Genomic DNA, 23,490 nt, shown 5'->3' with positions numbered 1-23,490 from the left:
TTACAGTTATGGAAAACTAAGCATAAATACGACTTACATATCGAATACGTTCCTACCTATAGAAAAAAATTGAGAGAGAAGTAACAGTTAGTATCTATAGTTAGTTATTATTGAAATGGGAAATGATAAATCATACATAACGAATTCAGGAAACAAGTGCTCGTCTCTTATTTATGGCGGTCCGGTGGGTGCGGTGCTTGGCGCCATTCCAAGCGTTATCACCGTCAGATCAACTGGTTCTACTTCGAGCGGCATGGAAGGACTTGTTCTTGTTGCACTTGGCGCAGTGGTCGGCTCCTTGGGATCTCGCGCCGTTGTTATCGGCCCCGGCGGCCAGGGCTCGCCTGCCCCCTGACCCGCTCGCGGATTTGGAACTTAATACTTTACAGGTAAGCACTTACAAACGGTTGTTTTATAAATAAATAAATAAATATAAAACATTGGGTTTCAGACCATACTTTGCATAATTATGTTTATATTGTTATGTAGTAGCTATATTTTAATATTACCTATACCAACTGTGATATTTCGTTCGTTCAAGTGCCACAGATATATACCTACCTAGATAAATATAGTCATTTTATAGATTCAAACATTTCAAAAAGTTTTCATAGCCAAAGGAGACGTCTAGCAATAGCAATAACTTTGTGTTCTCAATGTTTCGTAAAATGTATTTATTATTCACATACCTAGGTAGTTATACCTAGGTTGTAATCGTAAGTTATAACTAGGTACCTACACATGTTTTAGTAAAATGCTTTTTTTTGTAGGAGATTTTGTGCCGATTTCGTCAAATAGCACCTGATGGCAGCGAATGTGGGTGCATGAAAGCGATTGTACTATTTTCACCAGGTGTGTTAGGTATTTTATTTTTTTATTACATTAAAATTATTCTTGGAAACGTTTTGTGATTCTGTAATTAATTCTGTACCTATTATTTTCTTTGTTATATGTAGTTGCACACCTACTATTATTATTTAGTCATATAGGTACATTTCTATGTAACTTAATACATAGGTACTTATTACCTACATGCAATACCTAAATAAAAAAATTCAACTTTACCGAAAGAAGTTGTTTTGTAGAAATACAAAAATCGTGACCAGAACCCGTTAAATAGTAGCATGTGTAATTCACCAGACAACTTAGGTAAATGTTGTCAATATTGTGTAGGTAGCTATTCGGCGTCTAGGTCTGTCTATTCCTGTTTCGTAAATGCGTGTGTTTCCAACACGTTTCCAAAGGTAGCTCATAAGACATAAAAGAGTGACAAACGACTAATTTATTTCGATGTGATATTAACATCACAACTTTTAACAAGGTGCTTATCTGATTTTACAGATACAGCCGGACTTAGTGAGACCCAACCAGTCGAAATGCTTCAAGATCAAGCACAATGTATTCTAGCAGATTATGTGCGCACTAGATATACCAGACAACCTACCAGGTAGGATGATACTTCATTGACGATAGACACATTCATTACCCAAAATTTTAATTTGTAAAGCCGTTATTACCTAGTCAAATTATTTTGATTGTTCTTTGGTAGCATTTGTGAAAATAATGCTTATTACATATTAGCATCTACAGGTATCTTCTTTACAATATACCTACCTAATAATACTTAGTCTGGCCATAAATACTGTTACAATTAAAAATAAACAAAATATTACATTTGAATTTGGAATCTGTCATTTTTGTATGATTGCTCATTGAGTTTTCTCATTTTGGCGCCAATACATTGTACACAATATTTTGCGATATTAAAATGGAGTGGGGTGATAAAGAGAACCGAATCGCTGTGATTGCATTACACAAAGTAGGTATGGAGCCAAATGCAATTTTTAAAACTCTCCATACGCTTGGTATTAGTAAAATGTTTGTGTACCGGGTTATTAATAGGTGCAATGAGACCTCCTCTGCTTGTGACAGAAAAAGATCTGGCCGTCCACGTAGTGTTCGCACGAAAAAGGTGGTCAAAGCAGTAAGGGTAAGAATTCGAAGAAATCCTGTCCGAAAGCAAAAGATTTTATCTCGGGAGATGAAGATAGCACCTAGAACCATGTCGCGTATATTTTAAAAGATGACTTAGGACTTGCAGCCTATAAGAGACGTACTGGTCATTTCATAACTGATAATTTAAAAGAGAATAGGGTGGTAAAATCGAAACAACTAGTGAAGCGGTACGCAAAGGGAGGTCATAGAAATTTTTTGTTTACAGATGAGAATTTTTTTACAATTAAGCAACATTTTAACAAACAAAATGACCGTATTTATGCTCAAAGCTCTAAGGAAGCTTCCCAATTAGTCGACAGAGTGCAACGTCGGCACTATCCGACTTCAGTGATGGTTTGGTGGGGTATTAGCTATGAAGGAGTGACTGAGCCATACTTTTGTGAAAAAGGTATCAAAACATCGGCACAAGTGTATCAAAATACCATTCTTGAGAAGGTAGTAAAGCCCCTTAACAACACCATGTTCAATAATCAAGAATGGTCCTTCCAGCAAGACTCGGCAACGTGGGCACTATCCGACTTCAGTGATGGTTTGGTGGGGTATTAGGTACTTAGCTATGAAGGAGTGACTGAGCCATACTATTGTGAAAAAGGTATCAATACATCGGCACAAGTGTATCAAGATATCATTCTTGAGAAGGTAGTGAAGCCCCTTAACAACACCATGTTCAATAATCAAGAATGGTCCTTCCAGCAAGACTCGGCGCCAGTCATAAAGCTCGGTCTACGCAGTCTTGGTTGGAAATGAACGTTTCGGACTTCATCAGAGCTGAAGACTGGCCGTCGTCTAGTCCCGATCTCAATCCGCTGGATTATGATTTATGGTCAGTTTTAGAGAGTAGGTACGGTTTGCTCTAAACGCCATGATAATTTGGAGTCCCTAAAACAATCCGTACGATTGGCAGTGAAAAATTTTCCTGTGGAAAGAGTGCGTGCTTCTATTGATAACTGGCCTCAACGTTTAAAGGACTGTATTGCAGCCAATGGAGACCACTTCGAATAAGCTTTTTATACTTTAAATTGTTTTATATTTATGTATTAAACTAACACACTGTAAAAGTAATAAATGTTATTTGCAATAGAATTTTTTTTCCCTTTGTCTCAGTATTTATGGCAAAAGTAGGTAAATATATTTGTATGCTACCATTAATAATTATCTAACAAATACCTATGTACATGTGTAGGTACATTTGTATTTTGTGAAGTTTTACAATTCTTAGTCAATCTTCATTCAAGAAAAAGCATTTTCAACTGATGGCAGACGTGAGCCTACTTAATGTTAAAAAGATAACTTTATGGACTTTCACAATGCCAAGGGTACAGGGAAGACGCTACCCACGCTCATTGATTATATATAAATACAGAAGCTCCCTTCAAATACAGCATTATTATTACTTTTTAAATTGAAAAACTCCAATGACGCCGCCGTTATTTGAAAATCGTTGTTATAAAAAATGAGATAAACATGTACATAGGTTACAGGCACTACTCTATAGATTTAGCCCGAAAGCGAATGTGATACTTAGAACACTGACGGAAGGTGTAGTAATCACTTTTTCATTTTAAAAGGTTCGGTCGCCTCCTGCTGCTGTTACCGTCGCTCCGCGCTGTGCGAGCGCGTTCCATCGAGCTCCTACTGTTCCGAGACACAGTCGGCGACGTGTCCGTTACCACACTGCTACACGACATGTACCGAATGCAACCGGCACCAGCGCCCCCATTCCACGCTCCTCATCCCCACACGACAACTGAACATTGTTCATCGCCCTAATTAAATATTCATAGGCATGTCGATAAGATTATTATATTCAACACACAAACATAGTAATAACATTTGTTAATAATCTGTGCGCTGAGGTATGGTTCGAGATGATACCGTCATTTCGTTTTTACCATCGTACCGCCCGCCACCGGAGTAGAGTTCATCCATACTACCATCCACTGCGGTCATCCACAGTGCGTTTCCAGAAGCCTTTTTTGCCACATACCATACGGCTATGGAATGAGCTCCCCTCCACGGTGTTTCCCGAGCGCTATGACATGTCCTTCTTCAAACGAGGCTTGTGGAGAGTATTAAGTGGTAGGCAGCGGCTTGACTCTGCCACTGGCATTGCCGAAGTCCATGGGCGACGGTAACCACTCACCATCAGGTGGCCGTGTGCTCGTCTGCCCATAAGGGCAACAAAAAAAATCGAACTCCGCGACGTTATACCATCTAGGTATTCCTGTTCTTTTTTTTTTTATTGCTTAGATGGGTGGACGAGCTCACTGCCCACCTGGTGTTAAGTGGTTACTGGAGCCCATAGACATCCATAACGTAAATGCGCCATCCACCTTGAGACATAAGTTCTAAGGTCTCAGTATAGTTACAACGGCTGCCCCACCCTTCAAACCGAAACGCATTACTGTTTTACGGCAGAAATAGACAGGGCGGTGGTACCCAACCGCGCGGACTCACAAGAGGTCCTACCGCCAGTAATAAGTATTGAGTGTACATGCAGGTCGAAGGTTCGATACTGGCGCGAACCAAGATTATCTTGTAATTGTAATGTGGTCAGTGTTCACGACTGGTCACAGTTGGCAGCCTGTTAGCAATGAACTTTAAATATTTAATGGCAGAGGCGACGCTTACTTTCAAGCTACAAACATCCTCGCCTTTTATAAGTTAAAAATAGAATTTGTCACAAATTGTTAATTAATTTGTAGATATCTCGTTTATACACTGTCTGCAATAACAGTATAATTTCTAATAAAGATAAATAATAGGTAGATATCGGAATAATCAAAAACTTATGTCATAAAAATTAGAAACTTTTCAAAAATTTATTCTAGTCATTCCTCTAAATTATGGAAATTCGTGCTTTATATGAATGAAATATTTAATACTGTTAAGAGAATTGTAAAGTTAAAAATTTTCGTGAAATCAATTTATTTCTAGTCACAATAATATTATAATGTTCTATTTTAGTGTTAATATAAGGTTATAATTATTAAACAAAAAACAAAAAAAAAAACATTGAACTCTTTCTTTTCTTTCTATGAAGACTCCTGGCTGTTTTGTTTAAAATAAAAATCTTATAAGTAAAAATATGTTTATTCACATTGACTTAAATAATAATATGTTAATATATCTAAAGCATTCATTAGCAAGATGTCACAAAATTGCATTTCGAGAGAAAAACCAATACTAGGCAATGTTAACCTTATTCAACGTAATCGTTTCCACTGAACTGAGGTCGACTGAATCGTCTTCCATCGTATTGACCTGGACAGTTGACTTTTCTTCTACCTTTTTTGGTTCAGTCCTGGGAAAATCAAGCTTGGACCATGAGCCAGGTTCGCCCTTTTTCAATTTTATCTCCACTTTAGTACCCAACATAGAAGCAGAACTTCTTTCGATATTGATAACCTGGAAAACGTTTTTTTGTTATGCTGATATTAATGTATGTATTTTGTGTAATATATTAATATGGATCATTACTAGCACTATTTATTTTTTAGGCATTTTAATTTGAAAAGTGCAATGTCAAATTAGTGACAAGTGAATTGTTATTAACATTTTGTTTACATACCCCTCTTAGTTCAAGATCCAATTCAAAGGCTGCATCTCCTTGCTCTCTAAATATCAATTTTATGTTTAGCCGTATAGGGTTTACCTTCACATAGCTCAAGACTGGGTCATATTTCTTAGCATAAACACTAACAATCACGTGTTCTGGTGTCTGATGCCAATCCCAACGACACTGCACTGTACCAGCATTTGAACTCTACAATTAAAAAAAAAAACTAATATTTATTAAATTTTCAATTCCCTTTCTAGATGAACTTGCGGACAAGCTCATGTCCGACTCAGTGTTAAGCAGTGTTTTTTAAAAAATGAGTACAAGTCTGTTGAAGTAACATTCATTCTACTGTTTAAACTGGAATACATAATTAATTATTAATAAGCAGGATAACAGAAAGACTTAAGACTTCTGCTTCTAATGAGTACAACTATTAAATATCTGTATAGGTGAAATTGTCTAATAGTTTATCCACCTAGTCTCTTTATTTTGAAATTATACTTAACTCTAATTTGAAAAAAAATTTGTTTTTTATTCCTACCTATTTGCTGGATTCCTACATATGATTTGGTAGTGGAGCTCACGGGTTTAATCTGAGAGAATTTTCTAACACTAGCCCTAGCAAGAGCAGTGCTTCACAAATTCTACTACCAGATCAGAATTGTAACACAATGAGAAGAACCAGCAAGAAACTCAGTGGGTTGTATGTATAAAACATAACGTTAAGTTTAAGCCCCAGTAGCCTAGCATCAGCTGGGCCAAAAGTTTGTTTGTTTAAATAGAACAATAAAAAATATAGTTGAGACTTTGACATAATCTCAGAAAGTGATCATATCTATATTGGAGCATTTAATTTTATGAACATAATAATCACTTCAATGGTTCATGATATTTTGGTTATCAAGGCACAGACAACAGACTTTTTATTTATTTATTTATACATCAATTACCTCTTTAACCCATTTATGAGCTCCAGTAGTACAGCCTGGTTGATTTAAAAAGGTATTGAAATCTGTGGTTCTTTTTTGGCAGCAAGACCAAAATTTTAGACCTTCATGAAAAATAGGGCACCCAGGGTGATATGTGCACAAAGACTCATTTGTTTGAGGACCTTCAAATGCTGTGTTACAACCACCATTTTTACAACTTGTTCCAATAGCTACATTTCTGTAAAATTACAAGAATGATTTTGAAAAATTTTGATAAATTGTAAATAGCAAAATAATATACAAGGGCTTAATTTTACAATTTAACATTAACATAACAAAAACTCAGTTTTGTGGTTATCAAACATCATCACAGTATTAGTGTTTTGTACAAACAAATAATTTAGTTGATGGTATTATTATTTATTTTGGGTTCAACTTTATTTAAAGTACTAAGAATACTAATATTTGTTTTGGTTTAAAACATCAAGTTTTCAGTTTTCCTTATTTAATTATGTTGAATTTGAATACTATTTATTATAATACGAATGAAGAAGAAATCCGGAATGTACTTAAGTGACAATACAATTGTTGCAACATTAACACAATGTTCAAATCCTGTTGACAGGTACCTGTTTTCCTATCAAAACATACCTGTTCACAAATGTAATCATGTAATAAAATTAAAACCTGCAAAAACTATGATTTGCATTATTATTAATATAGTAAGTATTTGCATAAGTAAGGATAATGCCTCTTTCTGCTGCAAGTCAAGCATTCCGGTTCAAAGGGTGGGAACGTAATTAAAAAATATATGCAAGGATGGTTAAACATACCCATCTTCAGAGACTGGAGTTTTTTGCTCTGTATTTGGCTGAGATTGTTTCAATGATTCAGCTATGTGTGTTTCTAAGAGCACCAGAGGTGTTTCAAAGGGTGGTCTTTGTAACTGTGGACCAGCAACTGGAGCTCTTACTTCAATGATATCCTTTTTTTCCAATTCCTTGTCAAGCCCCTTTTTAACAGGTTCAACAGGTTTCTGCAAATTTAATCATAATATTTGAATAATTTTTCATACAATTGGATTAATTTTGTTTATGGATGTATTTTCTTTTCAATGTAAGAAAACTATATAGCAACACTGGATCTGAGCTTTTCATTGTGATTGTTTTAACTTACCACATTGCTATGTTTGGATAAGGTACACCCTTTTATGTTCAAAAACTCCGTGAAATCAACACTTTTCTTATTACAACATGACCAGCCCTTGTAAGCATCGTGGAATACTGGATGTCCTGGATGGTGGCGACATTCATCTGTAAATTTATAAATTTGTTATAAGTTACTGACATATATTTTTGAGATTTTTTTCAACATTGTTTAAAGTAGTGTATACTTTTCAATATTAAATACGTTTTAGGGTTAGGGAAAAGTCTAGAATACCTTTTTCATTGTCATTTGGGTCAAAAGCTTGGCCACAACCGCGATTATAACATTGCACTAGGTGTTTATCTTCAGGCATATTCGTTATTCAATAGATATTTTACGAACGTAGAAAAAATTACCCCTTTTGCAAATACTCAAATACGGGGTAATACACTGTTCATACAATATGATCGGTCTTAAATTAGAAAATAAATGTGTATCATGTATGTACGTATGTTCAAATAAGTTCTGTTTTTAATTCCGGGATAAAATGACATGCCAAATGCCATGTGTTGCTAGCTTAACGGCTTTCTAACTAAATTATTTTAAAGAAGCAACAAACGGAGCTAATCAAAAAAAAAATATTTAAATAATAATCGCGCCTGGACCTAGTTTCCGTAATTTGATGAATTAAAATTAAAATAAGATGTTAAAATGTAAGTAATAGAGTTTTAAAAATTTCGTTATATTTGTTTATGTTTTATTAACTTTTACTGCCTTACCTATAGTGAGCAGTTCAAAAACTATTAAGGAAAATTCTTAGTTGTATTTTTTTTATTTTCTCACCATTTGAGAAAAAAATTGAGAAAGATGTTGTACGTCACTAGATTAATTAATGATCGGTTATGTATGACCCCAATTTAATAAACTTTTTTTAATGTTTAGTTATGAATATGAAGACTTCGTAGAGAATATGAAGACTGCCTACTTATTTTAGATAAGGAAAAACATAGAAAGGCTTTTATTAAACTTTATGCAAATAGTAATATAAAGTAATTTATATAACTTATTTAGCTTAATTAGAAACAATTTAGTTTCCTTAAATTAATACCTACAGTTTTCTCGAATCCCCGAATTTCATAAGTAGTCCCGAATTTCATAAGTAAAAGAACATCTCATCAAGAACCCTCAAAGTATGTAATTTAGGAAATTTAACAATTTTACGTCAAAGCTAAAATGTGATCTTTTATGACTATTGAAATGATGTACCGGTAAAATGGGGCGATTAGGGGTTGAGAGGCGAATCGGGAAAAAACCGGGAAAATCTTTCGACGCTCAATATAAGTTTTACATTCGTTGCAAAATCTTCCATTTTTTGTAGTTTAATAGTAGAATGTTGAAAGTTCACAAAACAACTCTGAATATGCATGATAATAGCTGCTAACTTATAAAAAATCGCGTTTCAAATTAACTTCCTGTGGTGGTAATTGTTTTAGTGCTAGAAACTTTGCTCTCTTTTATTTATTTGTCATTAATAGAAGACGACTATGATTTATAAACGTTATTTAGTGTTTGAACCAGCATATATATTAAAGGTAAGTCTCAGTTGTTATTGGTTTTAATGTATTTGATTAAATAAAAATACATGTACAAATCTGTTGATTTTGGGGATATTGGGGACGTCTTAGGTATAAATAACAACGAAAAAGGGGTCTATTGGGATGACAATACGTGAAATGGAAACGACCTAAGTTTAAATAGGTACAGGTTTGTAGGGTTGTCTATGTAGTTATAACAATATTTTTTAAATTTGTTGGTAAAAATCTGGTTTATTCGAAGCGAAATTGGGAATAAGTCTTTAGTTGAAATAGATAAGCAATTTAATATAAGTAAGTCGATTTTACAGAGACATGTAACAAGATCAATGAAATCTCAAGGTGGACAAAAATGTCTAAGTAATACATAATAAAATATTTAATATTTGTTCAGAGTGGGGGTATTCATCTGATTAATCCATGGAATAACCGACACACCTAATCTCTTAAGCCAGATAGAAATATCTCAGCACTGTCGATTGCACCTATAATTGAGGTGATGTCTGCTATGTACTTTTGTCAGTTTTTCAATTTTTTTTATTGATGATCACTTTGTTGGTGCAACTAAATAAATAAATTAATTAAAACTATATATAAAAATAAAAGTAGTGCCAACCCTAGCAAATTTCTCATTTCGTCCCAATTAACCGCAATTTTCGGGTAAATAGGGATTACACCTATTTTTGCATTTTTTACTTAAACTGGAATGCTAGTTGCATAATTTTAAATTAGATAACAAAGATGCCCCCAAGACTTAATCATTTTGATCCTGATATAGCATTATATACATCAACAACTACCTTAAAATTGCTCATAAAGTTGGAATTTGTCCCTAATCGCCCCATTTTACGGTACCAATTATTCCTTACTTCAGTGGTTTTATGTAGATTCACAGATAGAAAAGCTGTCATGTCTGTCAATGTCTCTTTACTTTCAAAATTTGTATAGTCTGTACCTACATTTCCTAGTGTTCATGTGGGCGTACAAAATTTTGATGAAAATCAATTCTTAAGAAAAGCTAGGAAATTGTAAAAACTGTACATTTTCATCTCAGTTAATTAAGGCGTTTTTAGAGATTCTCGAATTATTTTATAATTTCATTTTTAAAGCATACTTATAAAAATAAAATAAAATAATAAAACAATGATTTGTGAAATAGTTTCAATACGTTTTACTGGCATAATAATTACTCTCAATACATAGGTAGTTGTTTAAAATGGAAATCGGTACACTTTTTATAAGCGTTCTTCTTATAATGGTGTGATTGTATTATTTGTGAAGTAATTAAAATGAATTTGATGCGCAAATTGCGTGGGGCATCTTCCTCGGCGTCGTCCGAATCTGCCGAGGGCTCAGGTTCCTCATCTCACGTCCAACTTGGACTGATGCACCTGAAGAAGCTATTTGCAGAGTACACACATCCTCAACAACCACTAACAGACGCTGAAAAAGATGATAAACTTTACAATATGCTGCCTCTATTTTGTAAGGTAACTATTAAATGTAAAATAAGTTCATTGTTTGTTATTTCTTCAGTAAAAGTATTACTTTCAAAATTATCCATTAATACTATTTGCTTTAGCTATCCTAAAAAAACCTTCTTAATTAAAATTACTGTAGAAACAGCTTTGTTCCCAATTCCAAAGCACCCTAAAACACATAACATTTTTAGGAAATATGAAGCTATTCCCACACATTTGAAATAATTCAAAGAAAGAAGTATGTATTTAATTATAACAGATTGATTATTATGATAACTTTAGTTTGAATTATGATTATGAAATAAATATTGTGTTTAATTAAATTAAACTCTTGAATGTCTGTGATTTTGTAGGTGATTGGCACCAGTCCATCAAGTGAAATGAATGAAAAATTCTGGGATATATTGTCGTTTTGCCAGCAAGTTTCTAAGCTAATGGTGTCAGAAATTAGAAAGAGGGCCAGTAACCAAAGTACCGAGGCTGCTAGTTGTGCAATTGCAAAGTTCTTAGAGATTGAAAACTCGGAAGAGTCAAGTAATGGCTGGATGTTGTTATCAACACTAAATCTATTGGCAGCTGGAGATCAGTCTCTGATACAGGTAAAAATTACTATCTCTCCTGTAAAATATAATATGTGTGCCATTATGACAAATTACTAGGATTACAACAAAAATATCAATATAAAAAACTTTCACAGCCTTAGTCCAGTTCTTAGTTTTTCATACCTAAGGAAATTCATACCAGTAGTAATTGAATCACCATTGGGAGCCTGGGCATACTTGTTCTTGTCTTTATTATTTTATTGTATGAATGGTTGAACAAGCTTGCCCTTTGGCGTAAACTGACTTTCTGAGCCGATGGACATCATAACATGATGCCACCACCCACATTGAGATATAATATCAAAGTCAATAAAAAAAAGTCAATTGTATCATTTCATATCTGTATATACCCTTAAACAAGAAACTCTTTCAGGTAGTTGAATTTGATTTTTTTTAAATTCATGACTATAAAGCAAATAACTTTGTAATAATCATTTTGTAAGCAAAGCATTTTGTAATAGCTTATATTATAAATAATAAATTTCAAATGTTTGAAAGTATAAGCTTCAGCATGTAGTTCAAGGCAAAAATAAATCTATAAAAAGTGTTTTTTTGTTATTTAAAGGTCATGACCACTGCAGCTATACCATCAACACTAGTAAAATGTTTGTATCTGTTTTTTGATCTTCCTGAGATACCTGAATCAGAGGCTGATGTTCAGGATACTAATAGTGAATTTACACCCAGAGAGAGGAGGATCTTGTTGCAAAAAATATTTGTTCAGGTAAGCACATATTATGTGTTCCGTTTGACGTCCGAAGTCCATTATGAGAGAGTACATCGTATGATTTCCACTGCAGGTCGCTAAATTTGACTACTTCCGTTTCCTAAGTCCCATCTACAGCGCCCTCTATAACGTCTGGAACCGAACCAACAAGCAAAGACAAGCCGCCATATTTGTCATTGTTGCGTCGTTTTTTCCCACGTGCAGTCGTTAATATTTTAAGAAGTTAGTAATTTAAAATGTTATAAGCAACTTTCGAGATTTGAAGTAGAAAGTTTGTTTCAAACAAGTGTTATGATTATCTTCCGTTTCGTGAAACCTCCAAGGCTCTACAATGAGTGACGAGGTTATCGCGCCTTTCAAAGTAAAATTTAAGTGAGGATAGTTCTTCGATTTCTTCGGATATTTCTTCGGGTTCGTCGGAAAATAAAGACTAGGGACCAGCAAGAAAACTTCGAAAAAGTGACTGGTCGCGAGATCTGAATAAAAGGTTTGACTTACTGTCGCAATAATGGGTGAGTCATGTGAATAATATTTTAACTTCGAATCATGCTATTGCTGGTCGTGCACCAGTGGTCCCGCCTTTACACTTGCAAATACCAACATCTTATAATAATAATGTCTGATCTGGTTTCAACTTCCAATCGAAATTAGACAACGACGAATAGTTTTTACGTCTGCCACCAGACCGTCCGTTACCAGAAGCGGGTAGGTTTTGAAATTTGAGCATTTCTATAAAAGAACCAGATATGCAAAGATTTGACTAGCCGACTTGGAACGCGGTGCAGTATTCGGAGGTTCAAAAAAAAAAAAAAATGTTTTCCTGCGTTATCTAATGCTTTTTTGGCACAGAACGAATGCGTTATGCTGCCATACAAAACCTTGCCGACGGGTCAAATTCAGAGAATGTTCAGCTTAATACTTCCGCCTTTTACGAAAAGTTTAAACCGCTATTCGGTAACGATTTCGCCTATAAAAGTTTCTAACGATATCCTTCAAATAATTTTCGGTAAGCGAGCCGAGGTTATACGATAGCGTCGTAGATACCTCATAAAGAAATTAAAGGATAGATATGTCAGGGAAGATATAGAGAAAATATCTTCTTCTTGTGATTATATGTTTAACCCCAACTTATTATTGGCATATATACAGAAAATTGGTGGTATTGATAAATTACAAAAGCGGCACCGTCTGCTACTCGCATCCGGCCCGCATCGCCGGAACCCTCGGCTTGTACTGCCAATGCAAAGCCATGTCGAGGTAGGCCACATTCCAATACATCTAAAGAGGCCGAAAACAGATATTCTGAGCGATGCTGTCTAAATAATTCCTCAGCAAGAAAAACGGGGGGAGGGGGGAACAAGTACAAAGTGGAACGAAAATCAGGAAATAAAAATAAATTACTCAACAGTATTTTCAGGCGGATGTTTAAGACTCTATCGAAACACCTGGACTCGATCCACCAAACGTAATATTGAAATTAATAATAACTTGATGTCAATCAAAATCCAAAATTTAATTCAATAGAGCTTTAGAACCCGCACCCCCGACACCGTCTTTCAGATTTCCTCTTTTCATACTTCCCAAGACCAATAAAAAATCGAACAATTTTCAACCTCAAGGCATTGAACAAGTACATGAAACAGTCTTTTTCACCTTTTCCACCATCGAGTTCCTAAGTTTTATAACAGATTGGAATGTCAAACTGGATTTGAGCCAGGCCTATTATCATCTATCAATGACGTTTCTCGGGATCAGTTATCAGGGTCGTCTACTTCAGATGATATGTCTGCCATTCGGCTTAGCTGCACCACCGCGGATTTTTGCTTCAGTGACAAACTAAATAGCCGAAATACTTCGCCAGAAGGGTCTGCGACTAGTGGTTATGTGCTTGTACACCAGGGCAGAACATCTCCCGCCATCGGAGCAAAGCTTATCCATATTATCTGGAACCACTGCGTTCATTGACAGTGCGTTTCCAGAGGTCTTTTTTGCCACGTACCAGCTGGCTATGGAATGAGCTCCCTCCACGGTGTTTCCCGAGCGCTATGACATGTCCTTCTTCAAACGAGGCTTGTGGATAGAATTAAGCAGTAGGCAGCGGCTTAGCTCTGCCCCTGGCGTTGCTGAAGTCCATCGGCGACTGTAACTATTCACCTTCAGGTGGGCCGTATGCTCGTCTGCCTACAAGAGCAAAAGACTTGTTGAAATCTCAAGTAACTATACTGAGACCTTAGAACTCATACCTCAAGGTGGGTGGCGGCATTTACGCTGTAGATGTCTATGGCCTCCAGTAACCACTTAACACCAGGTAAGCTGTAAACTCGTCCACCCATCTAAGTAACCGGTTATGACACTGACGAGCTTGATAGACTTTCTGGGAATCTTATGGGACACCAAATCCAAGACAAAGTCCCTGCCCAAGAATTTGCTCGTGCGACTTACTGCCGGCGGTTGGAACCTAAAGCAGGCGCAAAGCCTCTTAGGATATCTCAACTTTGCGACTTTCATCACCCAACGGGGAAAGTTGCTTTGCTGAGTCCTTGCAGTACCACAGCAACAAGCTCAGGAGGTATCCTCATTTACCAAAGCAGTATTCGGACGAGGTACGTACAGAGCTGGATTGGTGGTTAGAGAAAGTCAGTCAGAGCACACCAATTCATCCACAGAGAATGGCCACGAACCACGTCATCACCGACGCGTCGGACATTCAGTGGGGAGCCCTTGTAAACAACAGAACAGAATTTTCCTACATAAAGAACGAGGGAGGAACCCGGTCACGATAATTGCTAGATCTGACTGGAAAATTGCTTAACTTAATAGACCACCTCAAAGTTGTACTTCTCCCTCACCACCTACCGGGACTGTACAACACTGAAGCCGATCACCTCTTACGCAATCGCGGCGGCTTGGAGTGGTATCTCGCAGAAAAAGCAACTACTAGGCTATTCAGCCTGTGGGGAACTTGTTCGCGTCTCGGACCGCTCATGGATAAAAAAAAAAAAAAAAAAAAAAAACTATGTTTACCTCTTGTGAGTCCGCGCGAGTAGGTATTTTGCCCTGAAGCAGTGGTGCGTCTCGGTTTGAAAGGTGGGGCAGCCGTTGTAACTATACTTGAGACCTTAGATCTTATATCTCAAGGTGGGTGGCGCATTTACGTTCTAGACGTCTATGGGCTCCAGTGACCACTTAATACCAGGTGAGCTGTGAGCTCGTCCACCCATCAAAGCAAAACTCGAACGCCTGCCTCTACAACGCGTTCAGCAGATCTTGGCATTACTGACTAGCATGGCCGTTTCCGCCGCTCAGTCTGATATCCAGAGTGCTGGACCACCTCAACTCAACCTCAGGTCGGTACATACTAGTGGTACCCAAGTGCAAGAAGCCCCTGTGGAGGCCAGACCTGAAATCACCTGCTCTCAAGCGACTCGAGAAGCTCAGAGATCTGAACATCACTGGTGGACACTGACAATGCTACCGCCAGGCTGTCAGCAATCTACACCTGGAAGCTTGGTTCATTTTGGGTGGGACACGCTGACAGGGACATGGACATCGGCAGGAGAGAGTCTACGATAAGAACATACGCCCCTATTTGGAATAAGGGGTAAGGTTTTGTCAAGAAAATGTATTAATTCTCGTGTACCCGAATTGGAAAATGTAGCTAGATTTCTCTGTTATCTGTATTTATCTCATGGTCTCTCCTACCGGACCATTCTAGTTTATAAGTCTGTTATATAGCGTCCGTTTGTGAAACTCTATCGGATATAAAAAATAGCTTCGAGCCCGACATTGAAACATACTGAAATCTATTTCCTTGACAAAGCCTGCACCTTCTAAATTACTGATATTTGGGTCGAAAACTAATTGATCTTCACACCAACAGTCCAGTTGGACATTCGTGGCTGCTCCTGACCAATTGATCATCGATGCAGTATACTGGCTACGCAATCTAGTGAATATGACACAGCAAACCAGTGGGAATATTTAATCTATTCTTAGCAACTAAAGGCTCCACTAAGCCAGCTACTGCAGCGAGGATTAGTAGTTGGGTAAAAAGTCTTTTTAGGAGACTCAGGTATTCAGGCCTCAGTTGGAAGCTGTAGAGCGGTGGTGAAAACTTTAAACTGGGTAGGAGATTACCAAATTAATGATATTTCAGCTAAAGATAACTGACAACATGAGCATACTTTTAGAAAGTTCTATCAAAAACTTATTATTAATGCATCAAACACTGATATAAATTCTGAGAAATCTTTCTCAGTATTTTCGTCCTAAATCTTATTAGGTCGATTTGAATTAAGTGGGTAATATTATACGGTTACCTTCAATTAATTTAAATTACGTGCTTAATTTAAGCTTTGCTTAATTAAACACAATAAGTCACATTGTTGCTTTTTAATAAAGATTATTTTATTTCAAATACAAGCCACCAGGAGATAACAAACAGTCTCTCATAATGGACTTCGGACGTCAAACGGAACACATAATATAGAAATTTTACCTTCCAATAAAATTTGTATTATGTTTCCTAAGACGTCCGAAGTCCAGATAATGTCTTCCTGGGGCTACATCCATCATTATGAGCCGAACAATGACAAATATGGCGGCTTGTCTTTGCTTGTTGGTTCGGTTCCAGACGTTATAGAGGGCGCTGTAGATGGGACTTAGGAAACGGAAGTAGTCAAATTTAGCGACCTGCAGTGGAAATCATACGATGTACTCTCTCATAATGGACTTCGGACGTCTTAGGAAACATAATACAAATTTTATTGGAAGGTAAAATTTCTATATTATCTTGAAATGCTGTTTGAAACAAAAAAAGACTATTAAAATAATAATTTAAAAAGAACAAAATATTGTCGTGATGTAAATAAAATGAGAAAATTAATATTTATATATGCACTCTTGAATATTAACATTAACATTTAGCAAATTTGAATTAAATAAACATTATTGTTTTATTAATTGGGTATCACTCACTTCCTGCTTGGTTATGTAAAATCATTTCAGATGTTGATTGATTGGTTAATGATATTATGTAACATTTTAGGTACTTGTAAGATTATGCAGCCATCCTTTCCCATGTGAAGAATTAGCGAGAAAGGATGATCTCACCCTCTTATTCTCCGCTATAACATCATGGTGTGCCCCTCATAATATAATGTGGAGAAAGTCAGCAGCTGAAGTGTTAATGACGCTTTCTCGACATGGTCTAACACAATCTGTTGTTCAGTACATTCATAGTAAGTAATAATAAGGTATAGGCATGGGTATAGGTTTAAATTGTAATTTAAAAGTATTTTATATTGTATTGCAATATTACAGATAAAGGTTGTGTTGCATTATGCATTGAAAATATGCAAAGGATACCAGAACTGACACCTCTAGAGGTATGTTGTAGGTTTTCAAGTTAACAACAAGGATCTTTTTTGTAATTGATTGAATTAATTTACATTTTCCAGGTTGTTGAAATGTTTGTGGCTGTATTTTGTTTCCTGAAAGACTCTAGTGAAGTTAGTCAATTACTGTTAGATGATTTTAGATCATGTCAAGGATATTTATTTCTCTCAGAATTCCTTTTAAAGTAAGTAAACAAAGTTTTACTGCCATACCATTCATGTAGAACATTGTCATTACGATACTTTATGAAATTCAAGGCATGGTGTGTTTGTTTGGTTTTTGTTGGTTTATTTTTTGTTTTATTTTTATTTTATCACAGACATGAAACTCAAGATGTACCTGATTATTTAACTTCAGGGTAAGCACTACTCTTACTATGATTATACAGTTAATGTTCAAATCATTCATCAACAGAATTTGCATACATTTCAATAGAGTAAAATGTTTAAAAGTTTACAGAAGTTTTTTCTGAAGTAAATAAATTTACTTTGACAGCCTTATTGCTTTAACTTCTTATTGTTTTCATATTCCTTGTTTTCTTGGTTCTGAAAATAAAAATGAACTGGGTCATATTATATAAATAACCCCATTATCTAGTTTTTATGTTGCTCAAATTTATTTATTTATGGCTTATGGTAAATATTTATATTTATGAGATAGTTTAGATTTTTTTTAATCATCAACAGAGCTATTGTAAAACCAATATGTTGTAAATAAATGATAGACAGAGCGCCCAATACAAGATCAATATTTATTTGAAACTAACAGGCTGGAAGAGGAACGCGTCAGCGGTTCAGAAGCTCGTGCTGCTTTACGAAATCTAGTATTGATGATATCGTCGCTATGCGCCTGCGGATTTTCAGAACTTCGACCGACCCGAGCAAATACTGAACTATTCCAATTACAAGGATTCGTTTTACCGCAGCCCTCTACACCCGGGCAGGCTGTAAGAAATGTGCAGGCTTTTCAGGTAAATATAAATCGTTCCCATCAGGCGTCACGTCAATAGGCAAGTTGGCTTGGCAGGTTAAAAAAGGTTAACTAATATGTGAGTGATTTAATGTGTTACGATGAGACGTTTCACGTTTTGATTTTATGCTAGACAAAGAGTACAGTTTGGGAACCGAATTATGCGATCTGTAGAATTTAATAGTTTTTTTGCGAGTTTAATTGAATCTTCTTTTTGTTGTAATTTTTCTATTCCATTCTCTTCAGCCGTCATCTTAACACTCACTCCTATCTCTCTCTCATATCGTCATTCACACACTCCATCCATGCCTTCTTCGGTCGACCTCTTTCCCCTCTACCTTGCACTACCATTTCCATACATCTCCTAGTCATATGCATCTTCTCTCTATGCATCACATGTCCATACCACTCTAACCGTCCGCTCTTTAATTTCTTAAATACTGGGGACTTCAGTTTTCTATCATCACACCACCCCAGCCATTTGTTCCTTACTACTTAGAACCTAGGTTCTTGCTCGGAAAATATTTCAAATAAGGAATATTTTTGGCGTTACGAGACACTGGAAGAAATTTTATCCGCTGTGTTTGTTCTGACGCGATCTTCAAATCTCCACAACATAAACCTTTCCAAAATACATTTACCTAAAGCAAATACATTTAATATTTTATTGATTGTTGTTTTTTTTGTCTTTTCCAGGTTTTGCAATCAGTTTTCATGAAGTCTAACTCTCCTGCATTGTGTTGCACTATATTGGATGCTATATCAAGTGTTTATCATGCTGACAATGCTAATTATTTTATATTGGAAAATCAAAACACCCTTAGTCAGTTTTCAGAAAGAATTTATACAAAAAATGCAGAAATCCAAGAGAAATTTTTCGAATTGTTAGAATTCATAGTGTTTCAACTAAACTTTGTTCCCTGTAAAGAACTTATATCACTCTCACTTTTGTTGAAAGCCAATAGATCAAGAAGTTGCAGTATTTTGTGTATAAAGACTCTTCTTAACATTTTAAAGTAAGTCAATTACCAAAAAATTAATAATCACAGATTTTGAGATTTCTAAATTTTTGATAAAATTTTATATGATTAAAATCATACTACTAATAATTGAAAATAATAAATATTAATATTTGAAACCCTTACAGACATAATACAATCTTCAAAGATGTTTATCGTGAGGTGGGAATGTTAGAAGTATTTGTAACCTGTCTATCGCGATATGCAGCATATTTAAAAGATAAACAACTTGAAGAAGAAAGTAAAAAGAAAGATTCTGAAGCAATACAACAAGATAATGAATTGAATGAATCTCCTAAAGCTCCTGAAAGAAAGAAAAAAGCCACCAGAACGGACTCATTGATCCGAGATCCTAATATAGACAGTGAAGAGGAAGACTTAGGCTCATTATTAATGGAAGGCTTGACTGCATTATTGAATGCTAATTCTAGTAATTGTAACGTTTTTAGGGATTGTGGAGGTGCAAAATGTGTGCATGGTATGGTTGTCTATGAGTCTTGTCGTAGTAAAGCCTTAGGTAAGTTTAAATTAAAGGCTATAAACATTACCCATTCAGTGAGTGTTCCATTTAATCGTAAGAGGAACGATTTATTTTATAGCAAATTTACTGAATTTGAAATAATTTCTCAAAAGAATATTTTTCATTGAATTAAATTATGTATATAATTTTTTATGATGATATTCTCGGATTACAACTTCATTTTTACTATGTTTAGGTGTCATTAGAGAATTAATAGTGAGTGGGTCCGGTGAGGAAGATATGTCTACGTTGCTTTGTGGCATGCATGCTGCACCTTCGGATGCTTTACATCTCAAACTCCACATCTTGAAGGCTTTGCTAGCTTGTCTAAGAGATTCTCATCGCACTAGGACTATATTTAGAAAGGTAACGTAAAAACTTATGAAGGTTGAATACTCAATGAGAGATAGTCTTTACTGTTTCATAGAAGATAACAACAAACCCATCTGATTAACGCAAACAAAATTCAAATCTGCTTATAATAAAGGAAGTTATTAGTGGCTTAACTTTCCAGCGGTTCTGGGAATATACCGTCCCGTAGTCGCGAGGAGTGATGCGCTCTGCAATAAATACTTCCATAGAGTTCTCTGTCTTCTTGTCCCAAAAAAGTAAATAACCTGCACGCTAGACAGAGCATGGATTATTTTGTATAAACTGACATACCAACAATCGCATTAACTACAGGAAATTAAAAGGTTTATGATGTGATCCACCCTATCACAGAACTCGAAAAGTTTTTAAGAACTTCATTTATCTACTACAATTCTATCATTACAAAATATATGACATATTCGATCAATTATTTTACGAAGTCTCTTTACCTTCATATTTATTTACCACAATATTAATGTGCAGGTCAGTGGATTTGTTTATGTCACAAGTGTCCTGGTGTCGCTCGAAGGCAAGTTAAAAGGAAACGAGATCATGGATCAAGATATGCTTCAGTTGATTCATATAGTATTTTACACCATTTCTACTGCCATGAGATTCGAACCAGCCAATGCGAAATTTTTTCATCACGAGGTATGAATATAAAATTTCGATTGTCTCAATCCTGTCTAATTAAATGACAGTGTTTAAAAAATTATAATTAAAAAAAACTTCCTAATTACAGATTTGTATGACTACACTCAGCGAGACCATTCGTATGTTAGGCTGTTTTACTGAAGACGTAGAGTTACAATATGACACTGAACCCGGAGATCCGGACCTGTATGAAGTATTTCATGAATTGTTCACCGGAAACATATTAGAAATGACGTGAGTAGCCTACATAAACACTGCATAAGGGAATGTAAACAGAAGTTCTCGAAAATCAAGACTATGGTATAACCTGTATTTGTGCTGTTCATTCTTGACTTTAATAATGCTATCGACTTGAAAAAGTTGCGCCTGAAAATTATTTTTTACTGCACGCAATGTAACACGATTAAAAACCAGCTTAGCAATAGATTGCGGGCTCGCGTTCGTGAGCTAAGTTTCCAATTTCTGTGAGCTTGCGTTTCGCTTGCTCGATTTCGTATGAAATTAATAATATTTTTAGTACAATTTGAAATTACCATTCAGACTTCGGGAGAATCTCCATTACACTTAGTAAAAAATAAATTTGTGATGATTTGATAAAAAACCCAATTATTCCTTGAATACCCATTTTTATAGATTTCCCGCATCTGTGCCTGCAGTATTTTCGAATGCGTGCGTGGTTTTACGGTTACTTTACGATGTAGCGTTGGATTCATTCGACAAACCGACTTTCTGTGGATCTCTCAATGTTAAATCACCTAGTTTAACGCGACAGAGCTCTGCAATCAACGAAGTGAGTACATCTAGTCAATATAAAATGCCATAAACTCTGACGTTGTTTGATATAGTGTCATGAAATATTGTTTGTCCTGTTGGTTTGTGTATCTTATATATAATACAGGACCATGTTAACAAAAAAAAACCCGTTATTATTCCAGGGGCTCCCAAACTTATTTTGTCTACTGGCCATTTTGAGAATAAATTATTTTTTAGCGCCCCCATTTTTTCACCTACTTAAACCACTATAGCGAGAGCTCGGTCGGTGTCTAAGAGTTCTCCAAGATGAAAATACAAATCGCTTCCTTAGCCTCTACACAACTTCCCCTTTTTTTCTGCCCCCTTTTACGCCTGCAGCGCCCACAAGTGGGCGTTATCGCCCACTTTGGGAAAGACTGCTCTAGACCTGCATTAATAAGTATCGCCTTGTTCGTTTGAATAAAAATCTTATATTTTTAGAATAAACCAACAGGACGCACGGCGCCCTTAAACTTTTCCACGGGTTCAAATAATGGGGAAGCGTGGATCATACATTCCGGTGTTGTAATAGTATTGGCCAAGCTTCTTCCCGCATTGCCGCGTCCCGCAGAACATGAAACTCATGCTAGGGCCATGAGGGACTATCTCGCGCATGTACTCAAAAGTCTCGTTAGGAGGTACGTTTAACATTGTTTCGGTTTATTAAGTTAAGTATTGAAAATATTAGTATAAATAAATAAAATGAATAATATATTTAAATCGTTTTAAGGCCGTTGACGGGCCTATCTGATATTAAAAGGTTAGAGTTCATAGACATCGCCACATAAACGATAATCATGCCACTTTGAGATGATAATGCCTTTCATCCTAACTGTCAAAATAAAACGCATAAATATTTTGAGGTAGCGCTAAACGGGAAGGCAGAACGTAGTACCCTTGTAAGTGCACAACCTGCTTTGCCACCAGTAAGAGTCTGGCCTAATATCCACGCTGTGGCGCCTTACCATGGAAATTGTATACCTTGTAATTAATAGTTTCAATGTCGTCATTTTTAGACTTTTAATGTCGTTTTAAATATCTCACCGTAACTGTATACAACAATGCACCCATGGCTTAAAAGGAAATGATACTTACCTTATATTCGACCCATAACTGACAAGTCTACATCTGACGGCTAGTCGGATAAGTACAACAGTATTATTGTATATGGCAACAATAGGGTTTTAAATCTCCTAAAAGCTAATTAGTGGCTGTTTTGAATATCGATCCTTAATATTTATGGTGCATTTAAATTTATCATGTAGTTATATTATATAGAAATAAACTTTTTTTTTATTGCTTAGATAGGTGGACGATCGCACGGTCCACCTTGTGTTGAGTGGTTATCGGAGCCCATAGACGTACAACGTAAATGCCGCCACCCACCTTGAGACATGAGTTCCAAGGTCTCACTTTTAACAGTACAACGGCTGCCCCGCCCTTCAAACCAAAATGCATTACTGCTTCACGGTAGAAATAGGCACGGTGGTGGTATTTACCCGTGCGGACTCACAAGAGGTCTTACCACCAGTAATTACGCAAATGATAATTTTGCGGGTTTGGTTTTTATTACACGATGTTATTTCTTTACCGTGGAGGTCAATCGTGAAATATGTTAAGTACGTATTTCATTAGAAAAATTGGTACCCGCCTGCGGGATTCGAACTCCGGCGCATCGCTCAACACGAATGCACCGGACGTCTTATCCTTTA

At 35.9% G+C, this 23,490-nt stretch overlaps 3 protein-coding genes across 6 annotated transcripts in view; 2 read left to right on the top strand and 1 right to left on the bottom strand.

Moving 5' to 3' along the window:
- The window catches only part of LOC101746668 (protein dissatisfaction), a 37,844-nt gene extending 32,808 nt beyond the window's left edge, over nucleotides 1-5,036 (top strand). The window contains exons 7-10 of the mRNA XM_021350069.3: nucleotides 150-389; nucleotides 771-852; nucleotides 1,342-1,447; nucleotides 3,585-5,036. Coding sequence (XP_021205744.2) covers nucleotides 150-389; nucleotides 771-852; nucleotides 1,342-1,447; nucleotides 3,585-3,786 — 630 coding nt within the window. The 3' untranslated portion in view covers nucleotides 3,787-5,036. The remainder of the gene's footprint in view (nucleotides 1-149; nucleotides 390-770; nucleotides 853-1,341; nucleotides 1,448-3,584) is intronic.
- Nucleotides 5,037-5,090: 54 nt separating this feature from the next.
- LOC101745486 (cysteine and histidine-rich domain-containing protein morgana) lies at nucleotides 5,091-8,245 on the bottom strand. The gene is made up of 6 exons (XM_004929448.4): nucleotides 7,948-8,245; nucleotides 7,684-7,820; nucleotides 7,341-7,543; nucleotides 6,529-6,745; nucleotides 5,588-5,782; nucleotides 5,091-5,424 (listed from the first exon to the last, which is right to left on the bottom strand). Exons 1-6 carry the CDS (start codon nucleotides 8,024-8,026, stop codon nucleotides 5,203-5,205), a joined length of 1,053 nt encoding a protein of 350 aa, XP_004929505.1. The 5' UTR covers nucleotides 8,027-8,245; the 3' UTR covers nucleotides 5,091-5,202.
- Nucleotides 8,246-10,192: 1,947 nt separating this feature from the next.
- Nucleotides 10,193-23,490, top strand: part of LOC101746532 (WD repeat and FYVE domain-containing protein 3) — a 58,847-nt gene continuing 45,549 nt past the window's right edge. For 2 of the 4 annotated variants that reach the window (XM_038014476.2, XM_062671430.1), the window contains exons 1-15: nucleotides 10,206-10,735; nucleotides 11,080-11,325; nucleotides 11,894-12,052; nucleotides 17,103-17,295; nucleotides 17,378-17,442; nucleotides 17,515-17,636; nucleotides 17,772-17,810; nucleotides 18,221-18,422; nucleotides 19,118-19,437; nucleotides 19,569-19,957; nucleotides 20,157-20,326; nucleotides 20,816-20,983; nucleotides 21,075-21,220; nucleotides 21,620-21,776; nucleotides 22,220-22,416. In XM_038014476.2, the coding sequence (XP_037870404.1) occupies nucleotides 10,535-10,735; nucleotides 11,080-11,325; nucleotides 11,894-12,052; nucleotides 17,103-17,295; nucleotides 17,378-17,442; nucleotides 17,515-17,636; nucleotides 17,772-17,810; nucleotides 18,221-18,422; nucleotides 19,118-19,437; nucleotides 19,569-19,957; nucleotides 20,157-20,326; nucleotides 20,816-20,983; nucleotides 21,075-21,220; nucleotides 21,620-21,776; nucleotides 22,220-22,416 (2,774 nt within the window). In that variant the 5' untranslated portion in view covers nucleotides 10,206-10,534. Of the gene's footprint in view, nucleotides 10,736-11,079; nucleotides 11,326-11,893; nucleotides 12,053-12,128; nucleotides 16,829-17,102; nucleotides 17,296-17,377; nucleotides 17,443-17,514; nucleotides 17,637-17,771; nucleotides 17,811-18,220; nucleotides 18,423-19,117; nucleotides 19,438-19,568; nucleotides 19,958-20,156; nucleotides 20,327-20,815; nucleotides 20,984-21,074; nucleotides 21,221-21,619; nucleotides 21,777-22,219; nucleotides 22,417-23,490 lie in introns of those variants that run through there. The other 2 variants (XM_038014474.2, XM_038014477.2) reach the window with 2 other exon arrangements.

Source organism: Bombyx mori, chromosome 12 (assembly GCF_030269925.1).
Source record: "Bombyx mori chromosome 12, ASM3026992v2".
Taxonomy (NCBI): domain Eukaryota; kingdom Metazoa; phylum Arthropoda; class Insecta; order Lepidoptera; family Bombycidae; genus Bombyx; species Bombyx mori.
This window is presented reverse-complemented; position numbering and strand designations above follow the sequence as displayed.

Bases quoted from the DNA above. Each gene is read 5' to 3' on its own strand.
- LOC101745486 (XM_004929448.4), bottom strand. From the start codon at position 8,026: ATGCCTGAAGATAAACACCTAGTGCAATGTTATAATCGCGGTTGTGGC. The intron at 6,746-7,340 runs GTATGTTTAACC...GTAATTTTACAG, and splicing joins ACTCCAGTCTCTGAAGATGG to AAATGTAGCTATTGGAACAA. The intron at 5,425-5,587 runs GTATGTAAACAA...AACGTTTTCCAG, and splicing joins TGGATCTTGAACTAAGAGGG to GTTATCAATATCGAAAGAAG.